The sequence below is a fragment of the Podarcis pityusensis genome, assembly GCF_964106645.2.
Source record: "Podarcis pityusensis genome assembly, chromosome: 5".
Classification (NCBI taxonomy): Eukaryota; Metazoa; Chordata; class Lepidosauria; order Squamata; family Lacertidae; genus Podarcis; species Podarcis pityusensis.
The window spans coordinates 55,209,323-55,228,580 of record NC_138032.1 but is presented as its reverse complement, the minus strand read 5'-3'; the positions used below and the strand labels follow the sequence as shown (position 1 = coordinate 55,228,580).

At 45.7% G+C, this 19,258-nt stretch overlaps 1 protein-coding gene across 1 annotated transcript in view; it reads right to left on the bottom strand.

The window, feature by feature from the left end:
• Nucleotides 1-3,639: 3,639 nt before the first annotated feature.
• The window catches only part of HMX2 (H6 family homeobox 2), a 31,554-nt gene continuing 15,935 nt past the window's right edge, over nucleotides 3,640-19,258 (bottom strand). The window contains exons 2-3 of the mRNA XM_081005319.1: nucleotides 5,925-6,217; nucleotides 3,640-4,675 (exon numbers count right to left, since the gene is read on the bottom strand). Coding sequence (XP_080861445.1) covers nucleotides 4,131-4,675; nucleotides 5,925-6,217 — 838 coding nt within the window. The 3' untranslated portion in view covers nucleotides 3,640-4,130. The remainder of the gene's footprint in view (nucleotides 4,676-5,924; nucleotides 6,218-19,258) is intronic.

Below are 19,258 nucleotides of genomic sequence, written 5' to 3'. Positions count from 1 at the left end.
GGGGCACCGGAGGCTTTTTTATTTTTTTCATTCCCACCCCTTGATTATTTACATCGCGTTTCCTTGTACTTTGGATTTCAACATTTAGATGTGCATGCATCATACACATACACTTTTGCCCATGTGTAACTATCATGATTATATTGATAGAAAGGATTCCTACCGAACTATTGCTGGAACTGTTTTCAGTATGTGCATATAAATATCAGCCAAAATATTATAATTTCATATCTAAAGCCAAGTAAGACACATGTATACCACATGAATTCAGAATACGAGCATTTGACTCTTCTTGCTAGGCTTTCCTGCTGTTCAATGCCTCTCGCTTTGAGGCAGCTTTCGAAATCCCTTCCTTGAGTTCTTGGATCCTGACATATTTGCATAATCCTGTGTTCAGGACAAAGGACAATTCGCCTCTGAAAGGAAAGTCCAAGCGGTATCAGATGGAAATTAAACGCGCATGCTCTTAATAGCGAGAGCGATGATCATGAAAAAAAATTTGTTGTAATAGCCCTGCCATTGATGCCTCGCGGTTGAATCGACGCAGAAGCAGCAAGTTGGGGATAGTTCCCGGATGGAGAAAGAAGGTGCTGGGGAGATACTTGACGGCCCAAGGTTAATCAGTCTACCTCGCAGCTAAAGCAGATTGCAATGTATAGATCTCATTGTCGTCCCCTCCTTTTTAACCTGCTAAATCCTTATGTGTAGTCATGCTTGCAATTAAAGCAGATTAACTGCAAGCAACCGTTCACAGAAGGATTTCAGGTTAACACACACCACAGTTCTATGCAGACTGGCTTTAGAAGTAAGCCTCACTAAATTCAATGGCGCTTACTCCCAGGTCAGTGGGTATAGGATTGCAACCCTTTAAAAAGTGATGGAAACAACGAGATCTGTGCAATACTAACTCCTGGGGGCCACTATGTCGTTGACTTAAGCTCGGCCAGAGTTTCCTCTACTATCCTGCGGTGGCTGAACACGCTTCCATAGAAGAGCCACACTGCCTCTGCCTCTTCGCTGTATCGCCACTAGCCTACAAAACACTTTTTAAATATCTCCTGGTGTGTTGGACCAGTTCCAAGGTTTGCAATAATGCACAGGATTGATTAGCAATACGATTTGCAATGCGAGGATAAGGATTGCATGGAAACACCAAATGCATCCATTGCTCTTCCCAAAACGATTTTTTGTTTTGTTTTGCTTCACTGCGTGCGATTGAGATGGGCGACGGATCTGAGTTATGCAAACCGAATATATGCAAACACCCTGCACGTCTGTGATGCTATGTACTATGTGGGTGACAGAGAGGGGTCATTTAAAATCCAATAAACTTGTACTGAAATTCCACTTTAATTCGAATCATCTGTTTTTGGGTATGTTTTACTGAGAAAGCTGTCTTCGATATTAATGAATAGTGAGGCAAAACCGAAACATTCAAGGAAACTGAAAGTAGTAATAGTCTGAAGTCAAGAGGCGGAAAAGATTGGAAGGGCACTGATTCTAAGTACTCCTACTGGAAACAATCCTTGCTGGCAATATGAATAACACTTCATAACCAGTGAGAGCCTGAAAAACTTCTTTTTTTTTTATTTAGTTACAAATATTCACACACAACCTTGATCATAATGAAAACTTTTTAGAAATATCTCCCGTGCATTACAGTGGAACTTACGCGGTCAAGGATAAATAATGAATTTCCTAGGCTCTATCTAGATCTTTTGTTTGTTTAAAATAGAAGGACCAGGTTGCCCTAAATTCATTTGTTTCTGAGATAAAAGGTCCGTGCATGCACTTAATAGGGAATTACCGCCGTTGGCTTTTGAGAAAATGGTTCAGATAAACAATTTCAAAAATATTCTTTTCCACGAAAGAGTGTATCTCGAGCTTATTTTTTTACACGGGCCATATGGAGTGTTATCCCCCCCCCCCCAATTCTCCGTTTTAAAACATCGTAAATGTAATTTTAGCTGGATTGTGGTTACTTATTGCATTTTAAATAGTCTTCTCTCTAAGATCCTGAGCGAACCAAGGAACAGGTGGCTGTGATAAACCACGTAACGGCGCCTGCAATTTAAATAACACTTGATGAAGTATTTACTTTTTGTTTAAACGATTCGCTTCCTCCTCTCGGCACATCCGAGGCTGCAGGTGTTTTGCAGCGCTGGGGTGAACGCTCAGATCAATCACGGCTTGGTTATAATGTCACATTTCTATTTAAAAAGGAGCTGGCATGAGATCTTGGCATTTAACAGAATACACCTCAAACTAGGAAGAAAGCCCATTTCCGGAAACACTTGTCAGCTCCGATCGCTTAATAAAGGACGTTCATCTTCTTTTCAAATAACTATATACATGAGCCGCTTTGATCCGAATGCGTTTGACATTTGCAAGCTTTTACCCGGATCTGCAGTGTAGAAGCTTATATTTTCCATTCACTTTAATGAGGGGGAGGAGGAAGAGAAAGAAGAACGTGCCCCATCTGTGGTTTTACGATGGAGGGCACAGAAGTAGAAGTGGCGCTGCGGTTAATATCAATGAGCTGGATGCGAATCACGTAGCATGCCTCTAAACAGCGCAGATCCAAAGCCAGTTAAAACGATTTAAGCCAATTGGCACCTTAAGCGGAAAATCGGGCCGCTTTCAATGGATTTTTTTTTTTCTAAATAAGGATGCAGTCCAATACAGACTTACCTGGGAGTAAGTCTCACTGAACTCAGCGGACCTTTCTTCCGAGTCTCCCTCTTTTTCACCTCAGCAACTACTAAGAGTTTCGGGACTTGTGCTTAGACTCGGGGTGGTAGAACTGTGACCCAGGGAGCATTTTTTGGGCGGAAGTGAGAAGGGAAGGGAAGTTCCCCTGACGTGAACAGAACCCCCACTACAAATAAAAACCATTAGGATCGGGCCTGCCTGCCTCTGAGTTTTACCTGTGTAAATTCAGTAACTACAGCTGGATTTAGTAGTAATGGACTGTGTAGCCTGAACTTTTTTTTTTTTTAAAAAAAAGGTGTGTGGAATATCGGTTCTTGATCGTTTGAGCCCATACCGAAATGGCTGTTTATTAAATATCCCTAAATTACAATGGTGATCTTAAATAGTCTGAAAGAAGTTTAAAACTTCCTGCATGTCTTTCTCCTGACTTTAATCCTGATCCTAACCGCAGGAGGAAGTGAGCCCCACTCTTTTCAGTATGGTCTATAAACAACGTGGAATGGCAGCGTTGTCAGCATGGCGAATATATCAATATTTCAGCTTTATTTTGATCAATGCTCCCCGTCTATTCTTGAATTTATTTTGCTGTGACATTTGCCACAGTTTTTGGACAGGAGCGCAGCTGGAGATGAATCGAGATTTCCTGCGACCTCAACGAGAGAGAAGCCCCCATCGTTGCACGGATGAAACTTTCCTCTTTTTTCAAACTTCCAGCGAGAGGGGCCCAGAGGGCAGAACGCATCCAACTTTTCGCACCTAAAACCCAAATACATGTATTTTATTTTATTTTTAGGGGCGGGGAGGTACGCCAACTGAAATACACAAGCAATCTGATCCAAGTTACCAACGATGTTTAAAATGCTTTATTTTCTTTTAAAAATATGTACAGATCTGAAATACACTATTATTATTTTTTATTTCCCGCAGATATAATTAATACTCAGGGCAAAAAGGAACGGTGGGGGCGGGCGAGGGGAGACTGGAAAATGGCTGGCCACTCCAGCGCCCTGTTTTTATCCTACCTGCGCGCACACGCAGACAGAGCAGCGCGGTTCTTTCTAAAGGTGAGTTGATGTGTTGGGTTTCCTGTTCTGCTCGAGGTCGGAAAGTCACTTTGTTATTATGTCAGAAAAGGACAGACTAAAGAAAATGGGTTGTGGAGGGGGCTCGAGGGAGAGAGGGCTGGAAGTGACACACTCTCTAGGGCAGTCTAGAAAACAAGCAGAACAAAACTAACCCAGAGAGGATTCCCATAAATAAAATGTTCTGGGGGTTTTTTCCCTTAAAAAAAAATATAATCATAATAATGAATACACATGGTGTATTTCTTAACAATGCAAGAAGCACATTTCTCCTTTCCTATGAATAACAGGCGGGCGGGTGAAGAAAAGGTCGTGGGTGGAGACGGCGGTGTCAGTTCAATAGTCGATCTTGTTGTAGAGATTATAAAGAGGTAAGGCCGACAAATTGCTGCCTGGGTAGTATAAGGGAGCCGGGAAGGCGATGGATCTGGGAACCGGCACTCTGAGGAGAGAGTTGTCTCTGAAAACTAGGGGCATCCCCACGAGAGTCTGGGCTGAGGCGTGGGCCATGTTGGCCGCCTCCAGTTCCGCCGAGAGCTGCCGTTTCCATTTGTTCCTGCGGTTCTGAAACCAGGTTTTCACCTGGGTCTCTGTCAGCTGCAAGCTGGAGGCCAGGCAGGCGCGCTCCGAGCTGCTCAGGTAGCGCTTCATGTCGAAGGTGGACTCCAGCTGGTAGACCTGGCTCCGCGAGAAAACCGTGCGCGTCTTCTTCTTGGCCGAGCTCGCCTGCCGCTCCGCGCCGTCCCGCTGCCGCTCCGACGAAGCCGGCGAGCCCGGCCCGAAGTGCTTCTCTTTCTCTTCCTTGAAGTCCGGCTGGGACGGGGAAAGGAAAGGCGGCGTCCGGTCGGAACTGATCGCCGAGCCGTTCCCCTTCGGGTTGCCTTGGAGGGAGAAATTAAAAAAAAGGAAGGGGGTGTGTGGAGATGCCTTTCGGATCAGATTGGCATGGCCATGTGTCCCTCCCCACAAGCACACACAGGCACCACAACCCACCGACACCAATATACGAATCCCACCAAACACTAAACCCGGGGAGTCGATTGCTGCTTGTTCCAGAGCTCCAGTTCTTCCTAAGAAAATATTTATCATCATTCTATAAACGAGTTGCAACTGGAATTTATGAAGTCCTTTCAAGGTCAGGTAAAAACTTCAGTGCACCTCACAGGAGAGCAGCCCTCCTTCGCATCGGTGCTGCGCTCACGAGTAAGTCTGCTTCCAAGTGCAGCCTTTACAATCCAGTTCATTCTCGGTTATAATTCTAAAAGCGCAACCTCATACTCGCCACCTCAAAACTAAGCCCCGCTGAGTTTAATGGGATTTACTCCCAGGTAAGTTATTCTGTTTAGGAGTGCAGCTTAAAGCTGCCACCGTATTCATACTTTCTTTTTTGGGGGGTGGGGGAGAGTTTCTTTAAGCGCCACCGAATTCAATCTGAATTCTTGGTCAACGCGGTGCAGGGGCGTGCCCGTGTTTTCAAATACGACCCTTTTCCTGCAGAATCGAGAGAACTTGACTTTTTATATCTTAACATTTCATAAATTATGTATTCGGGAATCCTGCGAAAAACCTCCGGCTTCTCTTGCCTTTTTGTTGGGGTGAGTGCGGGGGGGGGGGAGATCACCGTTATCCATCATAATAAAGAAATGATCTCCCCAAAGACTGGACGGAAAAGGCATGATAAGATAATAACATGTCTCTTAAAAACGAAAGGGTCCCTTAATCTGTATGACATCCGAATTTAGCACGCACAAAAGGAAACAAATACAGATTTAAAAAACAACCAAAACAAATAGCATCGAGAGAGCGTGAAAACTGCACCCTATACATTCGCAGAAAAGCTCAAACCGCTGTTCGCCGGGCTTCCCACAACCTATTCCATCCCTGATGTCATCTAGGTTAATTTCGCCCCCTAAAAGCCCGGCGATCAGAAAGACTGCTGTTCAAATAAAACAGTGGTTACTTGCAAAGCTGTTTTTTTCAACACACACACACAACACGCTGCATTCTTCCTAATAACACTGTCCGCCAATATAATAAGATGCACCTACATATCATCCTTCCTAATTAGGAAGTAAAGGAGGGTTCGAATGGTTTTTCTTTTCTTTTCCTCCCCCTTGGTCCAGTACTTACTGAGACACGTGAAACTGATGGGTTGGTGGTGTTTGTGGCACGTTTCTTTAGGACCATGCGAGTCGGGGCAGAAGCAAGCGGGGTGTTTCCAGCTCTCATCCGGCTCCTCTTCTTCGGAGGATATGGAGAGGCTCCTCTTCCTGCTCGGCCAAGCGGAGGCGGAGGCTGCCTGCTTGGAGCTGGGCTCCCTGCCTCCTTCCGAGGTGCCGCTGCCTAGGATGGACTGGATGGTGAAACTGGAGAGCGGAGGTGCTGCGGGACAACACTTGCTCGGGTCTTCTTTGTTGCTCATCCTGGGCTCATAAGAAACAAGAGAACAGCTCTCGCTTTAGAGGCGCGCTGGGGACAGGGGGTCTCGTCGGAGGGTGCGGGGGCTGCCTGGGGGGCTTGGCTACCTCGCCTGCCTTTGGGGGGACCAGTTTGGGGGGGTGTTTTTGGCGTGCCTTGGCAGGTTTTCCCTGAGCTTGCCGAGCCTGAATGCATGCTCCTTTCTCTCTCAGATCTCTATTGATCTCCAGACGGCGGGGTGGCGTGGCTTCATTTGCATGGAGGTTACATCCGCCTCGGCCAATCACAGGCAGCCAGGCTGCCCCGGAAAGTTTCAAAATTCTAGAACGCTGTCAGCCGCCGACTTTGCAGGGCCACCGAAACCGACGTGATCGGATTGCCCCTTCTCGTCGAAACAGACAAAAAGGGAGCGGACCAGATTTTTATTATTATTATTATTATTATTATTATTATTATTATTATTAAACCCACGGTCTAGTCGGGGCTAAAAGTCCGCAGAGGTTTGATGTGTGTCCCAATCCACCCTTCCAGCGCTGGCCCTTATCATTTATAACCCTTTAAGGTAAATCGAAGTTGCCTCAGTTTGTTGCCTTAAATAACGAAATGAGGCTTTGGGATGATCACACCGTTTAGCAATCTGATATGGGCGTTTGATTCGCGCCAACATTTTGCCAAGGTGTTAAGTAGCTGACATTGCCTGTATAAAATAAGTCCTGAGATCGGAGGTTGGGTTCTGAAGCGCACTTGAATAATCTGAAACCAGCAGGGTTGACTTTCAGAGCAAACGGGTCCTAAACTATTCCCAGTGGTTCAGGAAGTGGCTAAGCAACTCTACCTTAGACGTCTCCTCTCCTACCAATAGGAGAGACAGAAGGGAGAAAGACGACATTCCTAGTATATGGCTAATTGGGCTAGTACACAATATGTGTTTCCTAAAACAAAGTATTCTCCTCATGCAACAGTCCTCAGAGATTATATATATATATATATATAAAATACACGCACACACGCCCCGCTGCACTTGTGTATTTGTGTTCTCCATTCATTTCCAGTCTGGCTCTGCAAGCATTTGGGGCTCAGGCGGAAGGCTAAGAGGCTTGGCATTAAACAGCTTATGGAAAGAGATCTGGTATTTAAACCAGAAGGGCAGCATTCTAGCAACGGATCCTTGGCGCTTTCATTATCTTCACTTTTTATCCCCCGCGCAGCCCCCGAAATATCTTGTCTAGCAATGTCAATCGGGGAAGAAGAAGGGGGGGAGACACCCATGCATGGATGAAAGCCAATGTTTTCGCTTTGCTGTTTAAACCCTCAGCCCAACGGGACGGTCACTCATCTGCATCCCTTGGGAGAAGAGGGGGCAGGAGGGTGGGGTGGGGGGGACAGCCGGAGCCCCTGCTTTTCCACGGATGGGAGATTGCAAGCGAAATGAAAAGACTGCGCGCATTCAAGTTGTCTGGCGCCAAGCTGCCCAGGCAAGGAGCGCGCAGCAAAGCGGGCGGAGGCGCGCGGGGGGGGGGGGAGAGAGACCGCTTGCAATACAAGCTGAGAAATACCTTCCCATTCCCAAACTCATGCAGGTACATCCCTAATCTTCCCCATGGGATGTAATCCATCCCGATGGCGCAGGGTATATATAGATATATACGACGTATGTAACAATATGCAATTATTTAGGCTTTCTGAGAGGATTGACATAAATGCCTTCCAATGATTGTAATACAATCGCCCCGCTTCCTCTGGGCTTGTACAGCTTTGATCGCACTCAAAAAGTGGGTGGAGGGGTGGGGGAGGGAGAGAATCGTTCTCTCCAAAAGTTTTCAGAAACTTTCCTTTGGAGGGGGGGCGGGCTGAGGAAAAAAACAGAAACGAAACGAGAGTCGTCCACTGTTTGCTGGGACAGCCATCCAATCGCATTGGGAAGGCACGTGAAGGCAGGTGTCTTAATGAAAAGAGCACGTCCACAATGCAACATTTGCCTGTTTTAATGATTTACGCAAGACGCCGCCGTGGAGCAAGAGCCGGTTGTCTGCTTCCCGTGCTTTATCTGCGTGAGATTCACCAGCTCAGGAGGAAGAAGCGAGCAAAAGCGATGTCAATGTTGCCAGTAGTTGAAAGGGCCATTTATATTTTCGGTGAAGCAGATCCAAAGCGGTTGGTTCCCGAATGCCCCAGCCACCGTCGACATCTTCGAACCGCTTATTCCTCAAGTTCCCTGCTTGGGGGTTGTCAAACATAATGTGAAAACAGCACTGCCGTTCCTTTTTATTTTATTTGGAAAAGTGGGTCCTGCAACAAAGTGTTGCAAATGTATTCTCACCTCCGAAGGGCAAGTGCTTCTGTTCAGACTGCCAGCCAGCCAGCGGAGCCCTTCACCAGGAGGCCGTTTCAGTTCTCCCTATCTGAACCCATTTGCGCGCCCGCGTGCGTCTTTTCCTCCGTTTGCATCTGACTCAACATTTCGCGACTCCGGAACATGTTGAGACTCGTAGTTTTGAAGGGGGTACATCTTGCTGGGGGGGGGGGCGGGGTTGAAGAAAAAACTATCTCCCGAAAGGCTGCCCCGGTTCCCCGAGCATGAGGGCACGTCTCTGATTCTCAGTGTCCACTGTTGGCCCCTTTTGCCCTCGCCACCCGCGTTCGCTCTTAGAGGAAGTTTTGCTATTCTTTTGGAACGTACCAGGGCAGAGTGAGAAGGAAGGAAGATTACTGAGTTTGGTATGGAACGTGATTTATAGTAGCCACGGATTCAGTTCGGCAGGATTCGAACCGCATCACCTGCAACAGCGAAGCGGGGCAAATTTCGATCTGCTGAATTTTAAACCGTGCTGCATAACAGAATGGGTTTTACAATGAGTAAATAATGAGCGCACGAAGAGTTACTATTCACCACATGAAATCCCCAAAGTTGGGGGAAAACGATATTCCCTTTCAAACAGGTTTACTGGATTGCACGCTGGGTCAGAAGGCGGAAGGTCTGGGTTCAAATCCCTCTCTGCATAAGCTTTGCATATTGGAAGCGATGACCAAGTTTTTTCAGTGCTCATTGTCTAAATAAGCGGTATTGGGGGTTATGGGCACGCTCCAGACTGTGGAAGTCCTTGCTATCAATTCCAGTTGTGTGTGGGTTATTTATGATTACAGAGTGACGATAGAGTGACATGCTCAAAGGCACTGTTTCAAGACTAGGCACTGTCAACAGATTTTGGGGATAATCTCAACATTTTACATTCATAAGTACTGCAGAAGGTCCATATTTATGGTTTATGTGCAATGTAAGATAGAATTACATTCAGGATGGTTTTACCCCTTCCGACTCCTAACGTTGCTCTGGGGTAGGATATCTTCCCACATTTCTCATTGGGTCATTGTTTGCGTTGGTGACTGGTGCGGTTATGATCCTGACATGTCCGACATATGCTGCTCCAGCCCTTTGGAGGCTCCATAATGATCTTTGGGACAACTTAGCCATGTCTACTCAGAAGTAAGTCCCACTGAACTTGAATGGGGCTTACTCCCAGGGAGCTAGGCTCGGCAATCCTCTCTAGACTCAGATCTGCGCCAGGGCTCAGTTCTGAAAAGGTGACGCAGTGACGAATGCAAGGGCGCCTCTGAGCGTGTGCAGTACGCCTTTTGCGTCGCAAGCCCGCGCTTAGCTGGGATCCGAGGAAGTGGAGAAGGGATCCCAGAGCGGAATTCGATTTCCAGCGGGACTCACTCCCACTCCACCGCGGCTGCCACTTCTGCTCTTACAAGATGAGTCCTGGAACAATGGACGCTGACGGTGCGTCAATCCTCCGAGGTTCAAGACTAGGCTTCCGTCATAGTGTCCACCCCTCTTCTGCCCAGACCCAACTCGGAGAAAGGGAGAGAGCAGAGCCCTGGAAGCGGTTTTTGTGTGGCGTGGGAGATGAGACCTGAGAGTCAACGTCTTCCCCTCTCCTTCGGTCCTCTTTCAGGTCTGGGTTCCCCCTCTTCCCCCGGATGGGCTTTCTTAATGGGCTGATTATCCCCTTCCTCTCTCTCCCCCAAAATACATAATGAGAGATAAAAGCAAGATTCCGATCAATACAGACAAATGTCAAGACGTTTCCAAATGACATTTTCATTAACTCCCAGCCCCCGTGTTAGGCCTCGGCATATTGAATCAAGTGCTTATAAAATAATTAGGGATAGCGAGATGACGAGCGAGCCGCGGTGCGATCATTCACTCCCCTTAACTACTTTGGATAGACTCATTAAGGGGCTAATTGATTAGGGAAAGTGGCCCGGCTCCTCCCCTCCTTGTGCGGGGCAGGTGCTGTCCTGGTTTACCGCATTAACCTTTTCAGTGCTTTTCAACAGGCTCCAGACACATTACAAATGGTCAGCTTTAATCATGATGTCAGCTCATTAACCCGGAAAGACCCCGCACTGAAACACAATGTAAGGGATCGTCCTTCACTCAGCTCCGCAGCCGGCCCAGGCTGCTCCCTCCAAAGCCTGCCCGGAGAGAAGGGGCCGGGAAGACAGAGGGAAAGGAGAGAGAGAAAGAAAGCCGCTTCTCTCCAGCTCCTTTGCAGAACGAGCCTCCCGGTTTTGTGACATCACACTATCTTAGGCCATCGATCCGGAATAATTTACCAACCTGCATGCCTTATCCGCTGTCACTAAACGCGCGTTAGGTAGACAGATGCGTAAAGTGGGAGACCTTTCTATGGAAAACATCACCCTTTACAGCCATTCTCTGGATTAAAGCTTGCCACGTTGTACGCACACACACTCACAGACACACACAAACCTATAAAGCTGTATGATATGTAGCAGTTGTACAGGTGAAGCTCCCACCTACTTAATGTGCCTGCAACCCTAAACCAGGATTGCTCAGCAGTAAGACCCATTGAATACAGTAGGAGTTTATTCTGAGTAAACATGCATAGGCTTTGCGCTGTACATTTCAGCCTCCCTTGCTGCTCTTAAAGGCATAGAAACCCAGCCAGGGAAAAAAAATTGGCAAGTCTTTGCTGGCTTATAAATATAACTGGGTGGATAGCAGGATTTGCTCTAATTGTGAGTTTCCCAATGTGAGGGAGGACTAAAGTGTACTTGGGCACATCTACCACTAACCCTCCTGTTCCAGAACCAGATTTGATAAGCAGCAAATAATTAAAAAGTCTGAATAGTCAATAATCACCCACTGGGCCTTTTGCTGGCCATCACCTATACAGATTAGAATCTCCACTGCATTTAAGGAGCAGAGGGATATGCCATTATTTACCTTGCTTGCAAGCAAAGACAGAAATAGGACCTGGAAGACTAGTGGCACCTAACAGGGCTAGTTCAGTAGTAACTCAAGGGCCTTAAGGAAGAAGTAAGTGCATGTGTATCCCCTGTCTTGAGGCTGCAGATGGAATATCCTTTTTCCAGCAAAAACTGGTGCAAAAACTGAGTTGTCAACCTTAAACCAAAAGAGATTCTACCAGCTGCTCTTGTCCCTCTGCCCTGAGACAGATTGTTATCCTGCACAGATTGTTATGTTCTCAGATTTTTCTTTGAAAATGTGCTAAGATGATTCTGCTATCTTAGTAGCATGTTTGGATGCTGAAGTTCTCTATGCAATCCTGTGCAGACCTACATGACAGTAAATCCCACTGAATACTGAATTCAAGGTACTGATGTTGACTTATAAAGACCATAACTACTTTGTGCCCAAAGACTTGAAAGAGTGTGTCTCCATGCTAACTGGGGCCCTCAGCTCTGCAAAAGAAGATTTTCTCATGGCATCGCTAATGAGTGTTGGCCTGGTGGCTGGAGTTGGGGCCCTCTTCGTGGTGGTCCATGTTTGTGGAACTCCCTTCCCTTAGAAGTGTGTCAATCATCCTCATTGTGAAGTGCTTGCCATCAGTTTAAGACACATTTATTTATTCCACCAGGCATTTGAGGCAGGTGGATATTTGTATTGGGGCACATGTACTCATGGTTACTGCTGTACTGGTATGATGAGTTACAAATTTGGGTCCCAAAACATGTGTCCTTGAAGTCTGATAGTGTCTCTTGCTTGCCTAGATAGAGGCTTAATTAGGTGTAAAAATGTGTAGAATCCAGCCAACTCATTGTTCCATCTACTTTGCCTCTGGACCCACTTACTCCTAGACTGTGGCCCATGGAAAATTGTCCAGAAGGCTGAAAGAGTTGCCCTACCTGTGTTCTACATGTTTTAACAAATGTACCCGTATTTTTCGCTCTATAAGATGCACCAGACCACAAGACGCACCTAGTATTTGGAGGAGGAAAACAAGAAAAAATATATTCTGAATCTCAGAAGCCAGAATAGCAAGAGGGATCACTGCACAGTGAAAGCAGCAATCCCTCTTGCTGTTCTGGCTTCTGGGATAGCTGCGCAGCCTGCATTCGCTCCATAAGACACACACACATTTCCCCTTACTTTTTAGGAGGGAAAAGGCGAGTCTTATAGAGCAAAAAATACGGTATCTTTAATCATGCTTTGAACCCATTTACTTGAGAAGCAAATTAGATTGACAAACCCATAATTTTCTAGGGTGGGTATTTGTCCAACATATTTTGCAATAAAGACTAATGTAGATAACTAACTATCCTGCCTTGCAATCTCCCTGTACTTCTTTAGTGACCCTTTCACGCCTTTGTCATATAATGGTCCTACCTTATCTGGTTTCCTATTACTAATGTAAAAAAGAAAAAGAGAAAAGCTCATTTGTAAGGAGCAGTATCCATTACGCTTATTCCATCAGTGCAAGGATTTACATTTGCAAAACAGAACTTCCTCCCACTCACATAATAATAATAATAATAATAATAATAATAATAATAATTTATTATTTATACCCCGCCCATCTCTGGGCGGCTTCCAAAAGAACATGCCCCACACACTCCCCAAATCTGCTCCAGAGGATTAGGAGAACCCAAAAAACAGAATAACGGAGCATGCAGGAGAGCAAAAAAAATCCCAGTCTGCAAGCATGAATCCTTGCACTGACAGAACAAGTTCCTTTGCACAGCACTGGCTATAACTCATTATGTTTGGCAACATCCGTCTCATTTTTTTGTTCTGCAGGCTCTCTGTTTATGTGTGTACAGTAAGCCCACAACATGCACAGGGGTTACAATTTGGGGATGACGCCTAGAACCATAACTGTGTATAGTCAAAAGACACTTGAAGCAGTGGAATGTGAAATCGCCAAAATCCTTTTCTCTGGATGCCCACCCCCTTTTTACTTTAAAACAAAAACAACAAAAAACAAAAAAACCAAGTGCGTAAAGCTGAAGGGGCACAAGTTAAATAAGTGTAGGCTTACTACATTATCTTATTATTGAGAGTTTGTGCTCCTTCCAATTCTTCTCATTTGGGAAAATTTTCCCTTTTTTAAAAAAAGAAAATCTCCTTGCCTCTCATAGTTTCCATAAGGAGTTATTAACAGCACTGACATCCTAATGATCTTAGGTTGCCATCCTATGCACATTTATCTGGGAGTAAGTCCTGTTGACTGTTGAGAACACATGTATAGGATTGCACTTTTAGTCTGTGCTATACATTGTGCCTGAGCTTCTGTTTTAGTGGTTTTAAATAACCTTCAAGCTTCCTGAAGGGATTTGACCCTGCTGACCCTCCCTTTCAAATTCCTTTTAATGAATCCCCTCATTTCCTCTTTTGAAATTAAATGTGACTGTGTTGGACTTTGTGGGCAAGTTTCCACTCCTGTATATGTTGCATTTAATAGCACTGTGGTCGCCATTCCCAAATGGCTTGACAATACTTCCATCAAATCCTGGAAACCACTCAAGATTCACTTCTTTCTCCATCATAACCCAATTATTCATTTCCCTGGTTAATGTGAGGGTAGATGAAATCACTCATTAGTACATTTTTTTCCACCTCTGGTTGCTTCTTGGTTTCTTTCTCAAATTTCAAGATAACCCTTAGAGTGGAGTGGAGATGCTATGTACAACCCCTTATTACACGTTTGGGCCTAGTATTTTCCCAACCAACATGGTTCTCTGGTGGGGGTGAAAGTTCCTCAAGATTATTTCGAGCTTGTTAAGAGTCTGTGCTTGGCTCAAGAACCTATTTGGGCTTGTGAGCACATCTGCAAACTGGAGACATTGTCTTGGGCTATACACACACTTGCAAACACACAGCAAACAAGCACCCACCACAACCAACCCTGATTAACTACAGCTGAATACTTGTTTCAAGCCTATTTTCAGCAGGGGAAGGGGACTCTGTCAGCAGCCTAGAAGGCCACTGTGGGTGCATGTGTACCCACAGGCATAACATTGTGGATTCTTGCTCTAGCCCCTATTTGAACTATAAGGCAACAGCACCTCCAATATGTTCTTCCCCTTCCCTTCCATAGGAGCCAATTCCTAGGGGTCAAGACTGAGCCCTCACAAAAGCTGATGGGCGTTGCCATTCAAATAGTGTCCATACACTGTGTCATGAGATCGATTATGCAGGGCAGGGCTTACTGCCCCCCCCCCAATATTTTATTCAAGTTGAACCCCTGTTTCTTTCTATATGTGCTGCATCAGAATACAATGATATCCCACTGATTTCCAGTTCTGTGCCATTTTTCTGATATGTGCATGTTCTGTTGGGAGGAGTCATTATTCAATAGTAAAGCACATACTCGCTCTACAACGCAGAACACTATCAGATTCAATCCCCAGAGTTCCCAGTTCCTAAATTTCTGAGAAAAGGAAAGACCTTCTCCTGAAGCCATAGAAAGCTATCCTATGAGAAAAGTCCTCAGTTCCAGACTGCCTTTGCCCTCTGCTGCCTGGGAGGGAAAGTTGGCACCTCTGAAAATTGAGGGGGTGAGGTGTATTTTCATAGTTCAGTGATACAGACCATAATCAGCACACAGGAAGTCTCAGGGTCACTTCATGCCCTATCCCAACCAAGATTATTCTGTTCAGGGCCAGGCTACCATTAGGTAGATTGAATGGCTTCAGACAGTTGGTTTGCAATGTCATGAAAGGGCAGCAAATTGTTAATTATGTATTATTGGTATGTTTACTGCCAGGGAACAGGAGAGATGTGTCTGGGATTTTCTGTCTGAGAGGCTGTAACAAACTTTATCTTCTGATATAGATCAACAGTGTCTTCTGATCAGACCACTCCTCTGGTCTGCAACAGACAGATTTCCTGTCTTTTATTTCCCAATAAGGTTTCCAAGGTTGTTGGTTTTTTTTAATGGGCCAGCTAGTCAGAACTGTCTCTAGCCCTTTTGTAATGTAAGCTCAGGGTCATTAGGGCAGCGGAGCTAGCCTTTAAATAAATTTTGACAGGCCCAGAGATCACAAAACAGCCTCCCTCTGTCAGAGGCAGGCTGCTTCTGGTCTCTACTTTTCATAAACAAGTGAAGCTTTGTTTTTATCATTTTGCCCTGCTGATTTAGAACCATGTCTTCCGCAATGAACTCTGCACATGCTCTGAATTACAAGTCTGGGGAAGCACATAAAATTCAAGCTAGCTAAGCTTTAGATTGGCTTTTTGAATTCATTTAAGGTCTCTGTGTGTGATTTGTTGCCTTCCTGTTCCTTTTTTATTCCTGTTTTCCCTTTCCCCCAATAAAAATCTTTTTAAAAATATACTTCAACATTTGGCTTCCTTGGCTTTAAAAGCAATTCTCTGGTATTTCTCACTAGGATCTTCCCCACATGATAGACTGCACAGGGGTTAAGCTACCCCTTATGTTCTAAGGGCATTTCACAAGGTTTTGCTCAGGCCTGTGCGCTTTGGGCTTAGTGGAAATAAATCCAAAGCCCCTCTCTTTATTTTTTCCCTGGAGCTGGGCTGAAAAGAGAAGTCCTTGGCAGAAGGCCTCAGAAGCTTCCTAAACAGCTAAACAGACCAGACTTTTCCTACTGGTGCCCGCCCCCCTTTTATATAAGGTCTCCCCCCATACATACTTTTGATATGCTGCCTTAAGTCAGGTTGAATGTCCTGACACATTCAAGCCCTTAGGGTATGTTAGAAGGGTTCAGCCTAACTAGTAGAACTCTATCAATTTGGGGGGGGGGGGCGCGGAAGAACCCTTATTTCAAAGCAGGGTCCACCAGAATGGCTCCCTGTTTCTTGGTGCAGCCTCCTGCACCCAGTGCTGCATGTAATACTGCCTACTTCCTCCTCCTTGGTTCCATAACACCTTTAGATTTCAAAAGGGACATATTTTTCTGTGACATTATGCCCCTCCATCTTCTTGGCAACCACCCAAATCTCCTGTTTGTCAATAGCTTTGCATCTAGCTCGCCAGCCACCAGGCTGGTTTGCGGAAGCTAATCCAGGAATTTCTTTTCTGGTACGGTTCTGCGGCTTGTATTTTCCCTCCATATCTCTCTGGTGCCCTAGATCTATGACAAAAATAAGCTAGATAGGCTGAGGAACCTTTGGCTAACAGGCCAATCTGCTGGTGAGCAGAGGGCTCAATCCTGCTTGGTGCTGCTAGCGAAGCATGTTCTCTCCACCCTCACCTCAAGGTCAAGATTTACAGATGGCGAGACCACCCATGATCAGCCTAGCTGGATGAATGGTTTGACTCAGTGCAAAGCAGTCAGACTCCTGATCCACCTACCTCAGTACTGTCAGCATGGACAGGCAGTGGCGTTCCGGGCAGCGGTATCTCTGGGCCCTGCTTTGTGACGCTAAGGATTGAACCCAGGACCATTTGTATGCAATGTGTGTGCTCTGTCACTGCTATTATCTCACCCTGTGCAAGTGTCAGTGGAGTCTCGTCCATTCTATTCCACAATCTTGTGGGTGGGTAGGGGAGTTGTAGAGTAAGCTGGGGGTGGGCCTAATGTTCTCCCATAGATCTGGAAATGTATAGGGCCCTGTGTTAACAGTCCTCTTGCAGTTTTAAGACTACCTGATTCAGGCTGCAATCCCAGTCATACTGCAGAGCAATCCTCATTGAATTCAGTGCAATGGTCCATGTACAATTATTGTGGCATGAATTCACACTAGAAATTGTGACAGCAGGGACCCCTTTTGGACCAAGGTGGAACATTTAAATGATATACAGTCGTACCTTGGTTGTCGAATGCCCTGGAACTCATACGTTTTGGCTCCCAAATGCTGCAAACCCAGAAGTGACTGTTCCAATTTGCGAACGTTCTTCTGCAGCTTCTGATTCACTGCAGGAGCTTCCTGCAGCCAATCAGAAGCCGTGATTTGGTTTTCAAATGTTTTGGAAGTCAAATGGACTTTTGGACAGATTCCATTTGACTTCCAAAATCTAAGTGTCCACTGTTTCTTTGCAGAGGAGGAGGATAGGGAGAGAACCAGAACAAGTGGAGGGGCAACTGTGGCATCAGGGATCCCTTCTGAACCAGAAGTTTTCCACAATTACAGGTGCTAACTGTAAAACAGTGGTGCCTAAGTGTCCACAAGACTTGGGGAGAAAACCTGAACTTCGGCATGCCTCCTTGACCTCCAATTGGCCACACCCCAATGCTGTCAGACATTACTGCAATCAAACCAGCAGTTCATGTTTTGTCGATAGGCACATGAAGGGGCTGTGAGTCACAGAGCTTTCCTATAAAATTTGCTAGAGAGAACTCTGTGAGATCACTTCTTTGGTCTGCCTTGGCAGGAAGCTGTAACTACTGCCTGGACAGTCTCTTCTTTCTTCATCATGCTTCCAAGCTGACCATACGCGCGTGTCTGAGTTCTGCAGTTCAGACACCATTTCTGAGCTAACATTTTGTACTTTCGTAACTTACATAGTAGTTATAAACCTGTCTTCATTTTGCTACTGGAATCCCTGCTGCAATTACATATGTAAGTAAATGCTACTTTTATTTCTTCACAACACAATATGTGTGTGATTGTTGTTTTTAAAGAGGGAAAAAAGGAAAATCCAGTCTGCCTTAAAGCATCCTGGATTATTGCTTATGCAGGGTTCAAGCTGCAGAGGATGGTACTCTGTTGATCTCATTCACATGAGCAAGGAAAGATAAATAATATATCCTCTCCTAGTGTCTAAATCCACTCCTACAAATGTGACTTCTTAGTAGCCTCACTAGGTCTATGGGACATCAGCCACCACTGGGACTCCTATGGATCCAGGAAAGGAAAGGGGCAAACAGATGCTGGTAGACCGTCCCTCCCTCCCTCCATTTCTAGGGATGTGTTTCTTTACACTAGACTTTCCCATTCAGCTGAAGCTGAGCATAATGACCTAGAACCCATCACTTTTTTAGGCTGTGAGGAACAGCCTAAAAGAGACTGCAAGCCTGATACTTGCTGGTGCTTGCTTCTGCATAAACCTGGCTCTGTCCTGCAAAAGTCTCTCCTTACCAGAAGATCAGACCCTTCTCTTAATCCTACCACCCTCCCAGGCACACTTGGTGGGGACGCAGGACATGACCTTCTTGGTGGCTGCTCCCAGACTTTGGAATTCCCTTCCTAGAGAAATGGACTGGCTCCCTCCTTGTTGTCCTTCAACTGGTCTCATTCCAACATGCTTTTGGGAACTGACTGCTTCTGGTGAAAAGGCCTGGTGACATGCTGCTTTTCATTGTAATTGTATAGTTTTAATTATTGTTTTCAGTGGTTCTTATTTTTACCTGTAAGCCACATTCAGTCTTGTCAGGGAAAAGGGTAGTTAGTAAATAAATAAATAAATAAATAAGGCAGGCAGGCAGGCAGGCAGGCAGGCCTGGGAGGGAGCCATCCAGTCCATTGGCTCCTTCTGATTTGCTGAGTTAAAGTGAGGCATATGCTCCTGCAGGTCAGGAAAAGCCCTGGGTGAAATGGTGATATATTGGGCCTGGCGAAGAGGTGGAGGAGAATTTACAACCAGGGCAGACAGGGCGTGAAATCTGCCCTGTCAGAGCTAAATGGGTGCATTTTATACACACCCGTTTCGGCCTAAAGTTGTTAAATGGCCACATCTGTCAGGAAGGGGGAGGCGGGGAGAAAGGAGAGAGGGAACAGCAGATATTACACTAGAAGAGGCTTTTGTTGACGTCCCTGAACGGACACCTAGAAAGCCTCATCTTCACCCAACAACCATTTTACTATA